Genomic DNA, 14,389 nt, shown 5'->3' with positions numbered 1-14,389 from the left:
CATGGAGATTTGACAAGATTGAGACGTGTCCGTAGACGGCGACTTTTCCGACGAAGGTTCCGGTGGAGTTTGGTACGGATGTGTTGCCGTTGTAGTTGGCAACAACGTCGTTTTTTATCGGAGAGGGTGGATTCGTCGGAGGGAGGGGGAGAGAGGAAGAGACGACGACGGCGGATGCGGAGGTCAGAAGTAGTGAGGGCGTTGAAAGGACAACGGGGAGGATAGAAAATATAGTAAAATTTCATATCTAGAGAAATCGATACTTATGGAGTTTGAAGTTTAGATGTAGTCTGGTGGAGGTCGAAGAAAACGGGTGAAAGAGAAAGGGAAAAAATAAAGTGCAGGCAGAGCTTGCTAAAATCAGTACTCCTTTCTAATCTAATGGTTTAAAAAAACTTTCCCATGATAGGAAACTCTTTCCCTCACCCACCCTAAATGCCACCAGAAATCTATTATAATATGCCTTTATTCCTTGATGCTTTTTTGTAGGGAAAGTTGGATTACTACGATAATTCTGAAATAGCATGGAAGATAAACTACTGTGCACCCAAAAGATTCAATTTAAGATTTATAAACAATGCTAGAGTTTTTATGTGGAACCACGTGAATATGCAGAATTAGATAATCCATTAAGCGAGAAATGAAGGTGTAAGTGTGTGCGCATGTGTGTTTTTGGAAAATACTTCATTTGAACGAAATGTAAGTAAAAATGAGTGAAAGAAAATTGATGTATTGATTTAGGCTTATAACTTGTTGTGGTATATGATTTAGGCTTATAACTTGTTGTGGTATATAGGTGAGTGAATTTTCTCGGTTGTACTTTTCACTTGGTTTTTCTCATTTGTCGATCCTCACAAATAAAATACACCATCCCTATTTTTCTTATATATAGTTTTTAATCTATGTTTCTCATAGTCCAGATTTAATTGGATTCTCATTGGAGAGAATCCACTCTGTTTTTACACTATCCCTATTTTTCTTATATATATTTTTTAATCTATGTTTCTCATAATCCAGATTTAATTGGATTCTCATTGGAGAGAATCCACTCTGTTATTCAAAAACAAAGGATAAACTCTTTTTTGGAAAATAAAGGGAAAATCTCCTACCAAGAAACTACACAAAAAAACCATGAGGAAAAGAAACATTGTGTGCTTTAAAAGGAGTTAAAAAAAAATATGTAGACGTGGAAAATATACAAAAATCTAAAGAAATGTCAAATTTTGCTAGACAATTCGCAATTTGATTAGCATCTCTCAAAACATGAGTAATCTAAAATGACTCTAAATCTTGAGCTATAATCTAATATGTTAGGCAGCAACTTGAAGCATGAGTGAGATGCAGCCACCCTTAATTAAATTACCAAACCAACGGGGAATTTTTACTCCAATGAATTGCCCATCTTTAGCAGCTATTGTTGAACTTGAACCCCAAGTGAATTGCCCATAATTCTGCTTGTAGTACATAGCAACAACCCGATACAACAAGAAAAGACAGAGAAAATGCCCATAGAAGTCTCTAGCTATTCCTCCATTCCATAAGTAGCAAATGTACCTTCTCATAAGCACCACAAATTATTTACTAAAAAATTAGTTAAATATCATTAAAATAGAAAGTTTATTTTAATCTTATTTGTCAAAAATATTTGATTATAATAATATACAATTAAGTGCCGTAGAAAAACAGATAAACAGTCATGTTTCACTAGAATATGACAGAGGACGACGACAAGAGCTCTCAGATCCAGTGTGATGTAATTGCAATTACTCAGATACTCAAGTCAGTGAGGGATTAAGGTGAGTAAGAGATAGTGGGAATACGATGTACTTTTCTCTTGAGTGCAAATGTCTTATTTTTTCTCTTGATTTTTTTGTTACTATTGATACGAAATTTCTATCACCGTCTAATAATGACTAATCTCTCTTGAAGAACTTATGGAACACATGGTGTATGTTCTCATGTTTTTTGATTTTTTTTGTCTCTCACATTTTAAGATTAAAAAACGCGCTAAGGAAATAATTGTTTAGATTTTATAGATGTCTGTATCAAAGAAGAAAAAAAACGAAATGTCGTTTTCTTTTACGGTTGAAAGGTTGGCAGCCGAGCTGGACAGTCGGTGAATTGATGTCCCACTTGCTTGTACAAAGTTTCTTACACGTTATAGGGAATAAGAGAAAACTAGGAAAGAATGAAAAAGAAAAAAATAAAATCATGCAGCGCATATTATGGATTGTTCTATCAACTGAACTAATTTCACGAGTACAACGCAGTTTTTCTAAAACAAGTAAATAAAATTCATTCAAAATTTGAATTAATTAATAAAACATAAAAAATAGCATATAAAATAAGAGATTAATGGTGATGGGTTGACAGTCCAAAACGCCACATCAATTAATTAATTGATGTGACAATTTTAAATGTTTTAATTGATTATGTCTACAAAGTTTTTTTTAGACTGTCAATCCACCATCATTAAACTCGTGAAATAATTAGATACATAATAACATATTTCATACATTCTTTCTTTTTTTGGTGAAGATGCGTAAGATTTCTTGTACTAGTATTTTAGGAATTTAAGAATTTCACTCTTTGTCGCACAGAAAGAGTTTCTGAATAAAATAAAACATATACTTTTATATTTTCTATAAAAATATACTTTTATATGTATAAAAAAAATAGATCAAATGATCGAGAGATGCAGAAGATCATTAGTATATGATAGAATAAATATAATATATTAATGGAATATTGTGGTGGATCAATTAAATTGAAGTTGAGCCTAACCGTGATATTTTCATTGGCTGTAACTGTAAGTATATCATTTTTTTCGAATGAATTGAATCTTTTATCCCAAATTGCGTATGTTGACTTAGACAAACATGTCAACTTTATTATTCTTCTTTTTCTTATCCCAAATTGAACCCTACTATAAAAGAAAAATCCAGAGAGAGCCCTAAATTTAAAAGGATGAATGGGCATTTGGTTTTTGTGTTTCAGATGAATTTTAGGATCCAAAATGCTAGGACGAACCAGCACTTAAAAGACCAAAAGAAATTTATTATTCTCAAAATCATTTGATTTCTTGTTTTCAAAAGACTTTTAAATGTGGTTTAACACCGACATTATTTTCTTCCTTTTCATGGATTTGAATTACGCACAAACCACATCTAATAAAAATTAGGTTTCAACTATCCTAATTAATTTAGAGTCTTATCCAATTAAAATTAGCTAGAGAGTTCTTCAACTTTCATCCCATGCCCCTTGATCTTCTTCAAACCTAGAAATTCAACAAAATTTAACCTGCAAAAAAAACTACATCTCATTCCCCATGATCTTCTTCAAACCTAGAAATTCAACAAAACCCTACAAAAAAATATCATTATAAAAAAATGTATTCTTATGTAGTATAAATCATAACATAAATTTCCATACTTTTCTCCTAAAAAAAACATAAATTTCCATACTCAATTAAATAGTAAATAGTTTCTGTACAAAAATTAATTAAGGAAATTAAATTTATATATAAACCTTTTTTTTTTTTTGAAGAAATTTATATATAATTTTTGAAGAGTGTTAGTATTATTTTCACGTCCGTGTCTCCCTCTTTCTCTATATATATTACAGATCGTTTAGATTCCCTCCAAAAAAAAATTACAGATCGTTTAGATATCTATAAAGATATAATCTAACAATATACTATATGCACATTAAACAAAGTGATACTCATTATTACAAAGTTTGTAAAATGGATTATAAATCTGTGCAATTTAAGTTAAAGACCTTAAATTTGAAGACCTTTTGGTATCTTTCCGCTAGTAAGCAATCCAGTCCACTTAAGTAGTGATCATTATTCATATTACATTCCAAGTTCATCCAGATGGAAAATTATAATTTCAGAGAGACAACTCTTAAATGTACTTCAAATTATCAACAAAAAAAAAATGGTTTTAAAAGTTGCATGTGTGGAGGAAGGAGGATATCATTTAAAAACAAAAACTAAATGACATGGAAATGAAAAAGTAAATAAATTTCCATATCATTCAAATTTTATTCTAAATATATACAAACAAGAAAATCTCAGCAATGTTAAATTTCTTCATGGAGAGTTGTTTTGTCACTCATTGTATCCATATCTGACTCACAATATTAGTCTTTATAGTTGCGCACAGAGTATACTCGGTTTACACATAAAACAACAAAATCTAACGATATCTCATTCTATTGAATTTCATCATTTTCTCTTAATCCAAAACTGCAGCCACTGCATGTTATTGACACTTATTCTCAAGTCCAATAAGTTCCTCTAGCTCTTTGCTTGGAATCCAACCATCATCACATAATTGAGCACCATCCAACCACTCAAGAAGATCTTGGTCATCTTTCTCAAATCCTTTATTTTGTTGCTTCATACTTGTCACATTTACCTCATCTTCAATTTTCACTAAAGGTGTCTTTGAAGAATGTGTAACTAAGATATTGTTCTTCCTAGTGCTTCCAGCTAATGAATTTCTTCGAGTTGGTTGAGGATGATTGTGTTCTGCAGTGTATGTAACCAAATAAACTTTTGGATCCAAATGATTCTTTTCCACTTGTTTCTTCGCCGAACATCCTTTAGAACTGCTACATCTATAGTAGCTTCGTGGATAAGGTGAACCCTTTATTGGTTTTTGTCCATATTTACGCCATGCCCATGCATCACATAGAGTACCATCTACTGCTGTTACTTTCTTCACAACACTCTTGTTCTTGTTTTTCTTGCTGAAAAAACAACATATATATTCACTTTTTAGTATTTACACCAAATAGAAAATTCTATATCCGCTTAGGGTTAATTAAAGCTTGACTTACACTTGTCCATTAGGTTTCCTCAAAAAATAAATTTGAAACAAAGTATAAAGAAAAGATTATATTACTATAGGTGCACTCCAAACAAAAATACAAAGACAATTAAAATAAAAAATAAAAAAAATTGGACCACAACATAAAAATCTTAAATCTAATTATTTCTAAATTCTAACTAGACCAATATGCAAATGATTATAACGATCGTATTTATACCTTTTTTTAAACTTAGATACTGCTGGAACTTGCAGATCTTGATGAGAAGCTACTTTGTCTGCTGCTTTAATTTCTTTGACTTGTTCAGGCTCTTTAGGGTTAGCGAGAGAGCTTGTAAAAATGGTTTGAGATGAAAGTGGATAGAAATTAGGTTTGCAAAGCTCTTCAAATTCATGAATAAGGACATTAGTAGTTTTGGAGAATTCTGGAAAACTTCCAAATAATAACTCATCATGATCTTGTTCAGAAAATAGATGAGAAAAATAAGGATTTGTTGTTGGTACTTCATTGATAGCTTCCAAATCCCAATCCATTAAGAATGCAAGCTCATCCATTATTACAAGATAAGCAAGATGTTTTGTGAAGAGGGTTTTGATGAAAAATGTCAACTAATGTTTAGATATATATATAATTAACATAAAATATAAATGGTGTAAGGATTGCGTGGTGAATTTAATAATATAGATATTTAGATCAAGTTGTTCAAAGTTCAAACTGGCAAGCTAGCTAGCTAAGCAATAGTATTGAGTTGACTGTAGTTATAAAGTCAAAGTATGTGCAAGTGGGAGTGGGGAAAGTGATAAAGTTTTGCAGCAATTCGGTGCTGACCTTATTATATTATGTACATATATTCTTTCTCTTTGTGGGGATTGTAGGCCACTACAGTATAATACAAGGAATAATGAGACAGTTGAATCAGTCTTAAGGATAAGCCAAATACAATGTGATTCATACGTGATGATCTCATACGTAGGGTGAGCGTAGTGTTTTTTTAAATGTTCTCCAAAGTTTATTTATACTCTTTTCCTCTATTTGCAAGAAGAATGTGTCTCAAAAAAATGGACTCTTTCAATCTTCAACGACAAATAATTATTATTTTTCAATTATATCCTCAAATTAATTAATACTATATACATTACTCTTGATTTAATATTATTTAGTATTTTGTTATTATGGTAATGATAAATACATCAATATTTAACAAGAGTTATGTAGTAAAAGTATTTTTTTTTTTTTTTGGTACAAATGTAGTAAAAGTATTATTATATTATTTATACATTTTTTTTAATATGTGTAAAAAAATGTTCAAATATGTCATATATTATGCGACATTGGAGTATTATTTTATTTTATCTTAGGAACGCGACATTGGAGCATATATAGCTAGTCTTGTTACATTTTAATTCGAGTTGTCACTTATTTATTTCTGGCTTAAATATGTTTTTCGTCCCTGCAAATAGGGCTCGCTTAAAAATTCGTCCCTGCAATCGCTAATCCTTTTTTTTTGCCCCTGCAAAGTTTAATCAGTTAAAAATTCGTCCTTTGACCAAGTTAATGACTGCCACGTCATCAAATTACCAAAAATGGCATGGGAATTGACGAAAATACCCCTGGCTTATTTTTTTTTTCCTTCAAAAAAAAAATTTCCAAAATTTTGATAATTCTTTTTTAAATTAAAAAAATAATTAAAAGTCAAAAAAAAATTCGGAAAAAAATGTTAAAATTAAAACTGAAAAATTTTCGGGAAAAAATCGGAAAAAAAATTCGGGAAAAAACTGATTTTTTTTTTGAAGGAAAAAAACAAAAAAAAAATAAGCCAGGGGTATTTTCGTCAATTCCCATGCCATTTTTGGTAATTTGATGACGTGGCAGTCATTAACTTGGTCAAAGGACGAATTTTTAACTGATTAAACTTTGCAGGGGCAAAAAAAAAGGATTAGCGATTGCAGGGACGAATTTTTAAGCGAGCCCTATTTGCAGGGACGAAAAACATATTTAAGCCTTTATTTCTATCATGTTATATTTACTCTTTTGGGATATCATGTAGTTCTACTTACTTTTGCGATAGGGAAGAAAGAATCGCCTTAAAAAAGATAGAGAATATGTTTGCTTAAACTAAGAGCACCTGAGTTCGATTGTATAACCATTAGTTATTGGATTTTATTCTCCTTCTAATTAAAAAAGAATCGCCTTAAAAAAGATAGAGAATATGTTTGCTTAAACTAAGAGCATCTGAGTTCGATTGTATAACCATTAGTTATTGGATTTTATTCTCCTTCTAATTAAAATTTGCTATCATATCTTAATTTTCTTAAAAATTAAAGTCTAATTAAAATTTGCTATCATATCTTAATTTTCTTAAAAATTAAAGGATTAAGTCAAAAAAGACTTATTAATGAACACTTTAGAATGCAATAGACTACTTGGATTTTAAGGGTACATGACGGAATGAAATCGAATAGATTAATGAATATTTAGAATGTAAAAGACGGTGACGTTTAACATACACAAATGAAACTTTTTGTGTATGATACAAAAAGCAAATTTACCTACAATAACCAGTTGAAACCTGTAATATTCAATGAAAATTGATGTTCACACATTAGAGAAGGCTGGGACACACATGTAAAATACGTTTTTGCCCCCTCGGCAGTTAACTGCCGAGGAATTAAAAATCCGGCTGCAGTTAACTGCCGAGGATTTCCTCGGTAGTTAACTGCCGAAGTTTTCTGAACATAAACAGATCGAAACAGAAGCAGTTCCAGTTTCAATATTTTGCTTCAAACACTAACAAATTCTCTCCAAAATCACATTTTCACGAATTGCAAGCAAATCATCACCACATTATCACAAGTAAGTACCCTTAATCATTGCAATGTTAATGTTAGTTTGTTAGGTTTATTTTTTAAAAAAATTAGAGTAGTTTGCATGTGGTTAGGTTAATGATGAGTTGATGATTAAAATAGACAATTTGATGATTGCATGTGTAGTTTTTGAATTGATAAATGAATGTAGATGTTGCCTATACTGTTTAAATGGTAATGTGGCTTTGAATGGTGGCAAATGAACACAATTTGAATATGTTTTATACTTTGCACACAAAGTGTTTGATCAAATGCCTCAATGAAAATTATTTTGATTATTTAGTTAGTTTAGGTTATGGAAATGATAGAAGTGATGTTAATTATAGTTTGATTAAGTGTATATTGATTTTTTAGTGTATTTAGGTTATGATGTGAATGATTAAGTGTATAGAAATGATTAAGTTATGATGGAAATGATGGACATAATGATGATTGTATGAATGATTTTATTTTATTGTAAGTGTTTAATGTGTTTGATTATGTTATGGAACTTGATGTTAATTTATTAAAAATTTGTGTAGATATGGCCGATCAGGAGCCCATTGATCCATCTAAGATGATAGGTGGTAGGCGTGCTCAGACACAAAGCTACCGGAAGGAGAAGGAGAGGAGAAACGCACATATCCCAAAGAGGGGAAGAGGTCGGAGGGGGGGGGATGGTTCAGGGAGTTCTCAGCCTTCTGAGGCTTCTCAGGCACCGCCTGAAGAGTCGCAGGTGGTTGACCCGACCCAGGCGGTGGAGTACCTGAATTATCAGGATCACCATGATGTGACCGACGGTGGGTACGACGAGCAGTATATGCCAGAGCAGCCGCATATGCCAGAGGAGCCAGACGAGGATGACATTGCAGCAGCGGCTGCCCCGGAGGTGTTGCCTACGGACGCTCCCTTTCCTGGAGGACCGCAGGACATATCTTTGCTTCACTCTTATGCCAGTCATGTGGCATTGCCGCTTTGGTATAATAAGGATGACGTAAGTATTTTTTTTTTTAAATGTTCTTTTTTAAATGTTAACTTTTATATATGTTTTTTTTAATTCCTTTCTTTATGTTTAATTATTTTCTTTATTTTTCCTTTCTTGATTTAAATTGTTTTATTTATATGTTTAGATTATATGTTTTATTTATATGTTTTATTGATATGTTTTATTTATATGTTTTATTTATGTGTGATTTTCTTTAAATTGTTTTATTTATATGTTTTCTTTATATGTTTTATTTATATGTGACTTTCTTTAAATATGTTTTATTTATATGTTTTCTTTATATGTTTTATTTATATGTGACTTTCTTTAAATATGTTTTATTTATATGTTTTATTTATATGTGATTTTCTTTAAATTGTTTTATTTATATGTTTTCTTTATATGTTTTATTTATATGTTTTCTTTATATGTGATTTTCTTTATATGTTTTCTTTATTTTTATTTTAGCATTTGTTAAGTTTAATATTTATTAGTTAAATGTTTACATTGTTTAAACTATGTTTATTTTTCTATTTTTGCAGTGCCGCAAGAAGCGTTTTGTAAAACCAATTAATCATGGCCCCAAGATTTTGAGTCTCGGACGTCCAAACCCCAATCAGAGATGGTTTTGGGATCCGCTTATGCAGAGTGGCTTACATGATTTGGTATACTTGGGCTACGCCACTGTGCCTCACGCTTTGCTGATGACTTTATGCGAGAGGTGGCATTCCGAGACCATCACTTTTCACATGCCTATGGGGGAGATGACTGTGACTTTGGATGATGTCGCATGTCTTATGCATGTCCCGATTGAAGGGCGGATGTTGGGCCACCGGAAGAAGATGCTGAGACATGAGGGAGAGGCACTACTGATGACTCACTTGGGTGCGTCGAGGTCGCAGGCAGAGAAAATCTGCAATACTGAGTATGGTGGATACATTAGTTATCCTAAGCTGAGGGAGTTTTATACGACGCACCTTGGTAGAGCCAACCTTTTGGCGGATACACAGGATCCAGAGGAGCTGGAGGAGTTGGAGAGGGTTAGGACTTATTGTGTGAAGTCCTACCTTCTATACTTGGTTGGATGCCTGTTGTTTGGGGATAGAAGCAACAAGCGCATCCAGTTGATTTATTTGACGACTATGGCGGACGGCTACGCGGGGATGCGTGCTTATTCATGGGGAGGGATGGCACTTGCATACCTGTACGATGAGTTAGCTCAGGCTTGTTTGCCCGGAGACAGACAGCTTGGGGGAAGCGTGACACTGCTCACTGTAAGTAAAAATTAAATTTAAATTTAATTTTTTTTGTTAACTATTATTATTTTGTTATATTTTGTTATATTTTTTCGTTAACTTTAATTTTTTTTGTTAACTATTATTATTTTGTTATATTTTGTTATATTTTTTTTGTTAATTGTAAATTTTATTTTTTTAGTTAACTTTAATTTATTTATATGTGATTTGTATGGTTTATGCAGGCATGGTTTTTGTCGCACTTCCCTAAGTTTTACACTGTTGATCCAAACCCGGACTACATTGAAAATTTACCGGTTGCGGCGAGGTGGACTCTTCAGAAGGGTCATGGAGAGGGGGCCACGTATCGGTCATTGCTTGATCGCATTACGTTTGATGACGTATGCTGGAGGCCGTACGAAGGGCATAGGGAGTTCCAGCCTTTCGAGGAGGTATTTTGGTATTCTGGCTGGATCATGTGCGGCGACCGTAGGGTGTACCGTCACCTGCCGGAGAGGGTATTGAGGCAGTACGGATACGTCCAGTCGGTACCTAGACCTCCGACGGATGTTCCAGCGCTGACACCGACTGAGATTGTGCAGGCCTTCTCGGACTTCCGCACTCACACACTTAAGGAGGCTGATTGGGGTGAGCAGGCAGGAGAGCAGCCATGGCGTATGGCAGAGGGCTATGTACGATGGTACACGCTTATGTCTCACCCTCAGATTTTGCCACTTCTTCCGGGAGATGTTCCGAGGCCTCCAAACGAGGAGCAGATCGTTGCAGAGCAGTGGGAGCGGTACGAGGCGAGAAGCTCCCCTGACACCTATGACATGGTTAGCGGCGCTGTTGCCCATGCTGATGAGTTTTTGGGTCAGGAGGTGATGAGCATGACCCCTCAGCAGTTGTATGCGGCCTTGCAGGATGTTAGGCAGCAGATCGCGCCGATCATTACCAGGAGGAGAGCCCAGAGACCGAGGAGGAGGCACCAGCAGCACCAGCATGACCAGGACCAGCAGTAGGATTAGGACTGCTAGTATTTTTAGGATTTATTTTTAGGACTTGGTGTATTTTCATGACATTTGGCCGTTTTGTTAGTACTTCCAGTACATTTTGTTGTTACTTTGTTTGGATGACATTTTTTTATGACAATTGCTCGTTTCCGTATTATATTTTCAATTTCAATTATGTTTGTAATTTTATTTGACTAGCTTTTGGTTTGGCATCGAAACAATGTGTTTACAATGTGTAAAAACACATGTAACAGGTTCTGCCTTCAACAGGTTCTGCAAATTCTGGCTTCAGGACGACTCGGCAGTTAACTGCCGAGGAAATGATGAAACCGGCGGTAGTAAACTGCCGAGGTTTTCCTCGGTTCTAAACTACCGAGGTATTCCTCGGCACTTAACTGCCGAGTTTTTTAATTTTTTTTTTGTTTTATTTTGTTTAGAATAGAATTGTGTTAGAAAATTATTAGGAATTCTTTAAAAATTATTTTATGTTATTTAAAATATTGCGATAGAGTGAATTCGAATAAATATTGCGATAGCGTGAATTCGAATAAATATTACAATAGCATGAATTCGTTCGAATAAATATTGCGATACAGGTTTCGTTACATTACATAAATGGGGCATTCCAACTACAACAATTGTCTTACCTCTGAAATGGGGTAAATTCAAACTTGCCAAACAACAGGACTCAAGCATTTTGCTGGGCATTCATGATTTCCTTTGAAAAGAATAAATTTTTGTCAGGCTTGATTTAGATGATGGTATTCAAGTGCCAACGAAATGAGGTCCATTCCTTGACACTTAATACCATCATCTAAGCAAGCCTAACAAAAATTTAATCTTTTCAAAGGAAAAACATTAATGCCCAGCGAAATGCTTGAGTCCTCGCCGTTTGGCAAGTTTGAATCACCCCATTTCAGAGGTAAGACAATTGTTGTAGTTGGAATGCACCTTACCCTAACTAATGACGATCTTCTGGCGGAATCAAGTTGTTGATGATATCTTCAGTTGATCTCAGCAACGTCACCCGCATATCGATCCACTGGAACTTGGTGTGCTCCCAAAACATGCTCGTCACGTTTTCGTCGTTCTTTAACTCCACCCAAGTGAATGATACGCTCCCCTCGTCGAGCTTTGGACGTTTATACAGAATATTTTGCACCCTCCTTGTGTCTCTGGGGTTGACTCCTTGGTAGAATTCATTCAGTTGATCCTTGAGACCTCTTAACGCTACATCAAGGCACCGAACCTTCAACCTATGAGTTTCTCCGCCGTTGAATGTTGCATGAACGTCGATCCATCCGGCCATTGTTTCAAATCTACACACATAGAAATTTAAAAGAATCAATGAAAAACTCATTCAAACATTGCAAATTATACATAGACTCTAAAAATCATAAAATAACTCTAAAATGTAATTGTCTAAAAAAAAAATTAACGTAAAATATAGCAAAATTATTCAAATTATATTTACTCTTAAAATAAATCATATAGTCTTACTAAAATAAAATTAAAAATATAAAACACCAAATTAAAAAATAATCCTAAATTTTTTAAATTATAACATAATCATCATGCAAACATTTTAACAAAATTAATCAACTAACATCTAATCTAAAAATGATTTATAACATGTAAATCTAATTAAAAACTAAAATAAAAAATTAATTTAAAACACCAAATTAAAATATAACCAATAAACTTTAAACTATAACATAAACATCATACAAACATTTTACTCTAAAAATGAATTATACTATGTAAATCTACTCAAAAACTAAAATAAAATAAATATACTCAAAAACTAAAAAATAAAAACATTTATAACAACTAAAATTTAAGTTAATAGCATTATAAATAATTACTTACTTGTGATTTTGTTGAATAAATTTGGTTGGATTTGGTTGGGTTTTTTAGAGAGATTTGTGAGAGAGATTTGAGAAAATTTTTTTGAAGATGTGATGAATAATGGAGATGAGAAAGCTTCTGCCAGACTTGTAGCAGAAAACTTCGGCAGTTAACTACCGAGGAAATCTTCGGCAGTTAACTGCAGCCGGATTTTTAATTCCTCGGCAGTTAACTGCCGAGGGGGCAAAAACGTATTTTACATGTGTGTCCCAGCCTTCTCTAATGTGTGAACAGCAATTTTCATATTCAATTAACATGTGACCCCACAACCTCTTTAGTTTTACCACTCAATGTTTTTCCCTTTCATTTCTGCCCCCTTCACCATGAGTCCATGATCTTTCTGCTATTCTCTCTTTACATCGAAATCCCATTTCTAGATTCATCATCTTTCAATTTTTTTCTATTAACTTTTTCCCAACGAATCTATTTTTATTTTTTTTAATTTTGTTGGTTAAAATGAAGACATTTCAAGACACACCCAGAAAGAACAATTAGGGATGTGAATGATGGAAAGAAGCTAGGTTGTTTAGTTAATGATTTTTGTTTTTTTTTCTTCTTCTTCTTCTTGCTGACGTGGAATAATTTAGAAATGGAATATGAAAAAGATACCCAGATCTGGTTCATAGTAAAACTCAGATATGGTTCTTAGCAAGTTTATTTTATCACCAAACAAGCAATCAAAGGTTATTAAATTATTATTAACAAACAGGCAGAACAGTAAAAACTGAAAATTATGTACTTTGGATATGCATCAAATTAAAAACAGATTTAACTCCTACCTTTTTTTTTTGTTGAGATTGCTCCTAACTCTCTCTCTCTCTCTCAGATATTAACTTTTTGTTGTTTTTTAATTTAGAGTTTAATGAATAAAGTTGTTTTTAAAATTTAGAGTTTAATGAATAAATAATGTATTCATTTAATTAAATAATTAAATTTATAATCACTAATCTAATAATTTATATTTTTTTTGAATAAATAATTTATATTATATTATATTTATATTATATTATTTTTATGTAATAATTTTTTTTCATAAATGCATCGATGCAGTTCTATTATTGTTCCACACCATATTTGCAAATAGCAACAATTGAACACCAAACCCACTAAGCAAGTATCCATTCTTCAATCTTGGCCATTGAATTGTTTAATATTATATCAATGGTTAAAAATACATTTGTGTATGATACACAAAAAGATTAACTTGTGTATTCTAAATGCCACCGTAAAAGACTACTTCGATTTTATGGGTACATGACAGAATGAAATTGAATAGATTAGATTTCATAAATCGGATGTTATCCTATATTTTTTTTGGTTCCCATAAATTCACTCCATTAGAGGTTATCGTCATTAAAACTTAGTTCAGTGGTCAATGATGATATTATTATGTTACAGTTTTATCTGGGTTTGGATCCGAGATCTTGTAATTATATGTAAGAGATTTATGTGGTATTTATCACTTTATATACGTACCCAAAAAATAAAACAAAAGTTATCACATATGAAATAATATTATACATTAAATGTGAACATATCTCTGGACTGAAATTTAAATATTAGTTT

The 14,389-nt window shown here is 32.7% G+C and overlaps 1 protein-coding gene across 1 annotated transcript; it reads right to left on the bottom strand.

Moving 5' to 3' along the window:
- Positions 1-4,012: 4,012 nt before the first annotated feature.
- On the bottom strand, positions 4,013-5,444 carry LOC146934240 (putative WRKY transcription factor 29). Its single transcript, XM_085706114.1, has 2 exons — positions 5,059-5,444; positions 4,013-4,758 (listed from the first exon to the last, which is right to left on the bottom strand). Exons 1-2 carry the CDS (start codon positions 5,391-5,393, stop codon positions 4,269-4,271), a joined length of 825 nt encoding a protein of 274 aa, XP_085562240.1. The 5' UTR covers positions 5,394-5,444; the 3' UTR covers positions 4,013-4,268.
- Positions 5,445-14,389: the final 8,945 nt, after the last annotated feature.

Source organism: Medicago sativa, chromosome 4, assembly GCF_051527215.1.
Source record: "Medicago sativa cultivar Bolivia chromosome 4, Bolivia_mono, whole genome shotgun sequence".
NCBI lineage: Eukaryota > Viridiplantae > Streptophyta > Magnoliopsida > Fabales > Fabaceae > Medicago > Medicago sativa.
The sequence above is the reverse complement of the archived record's forward strand: the minus strand, read 5'-3'. Positions and strand labels throughout refer to the sequence as shown.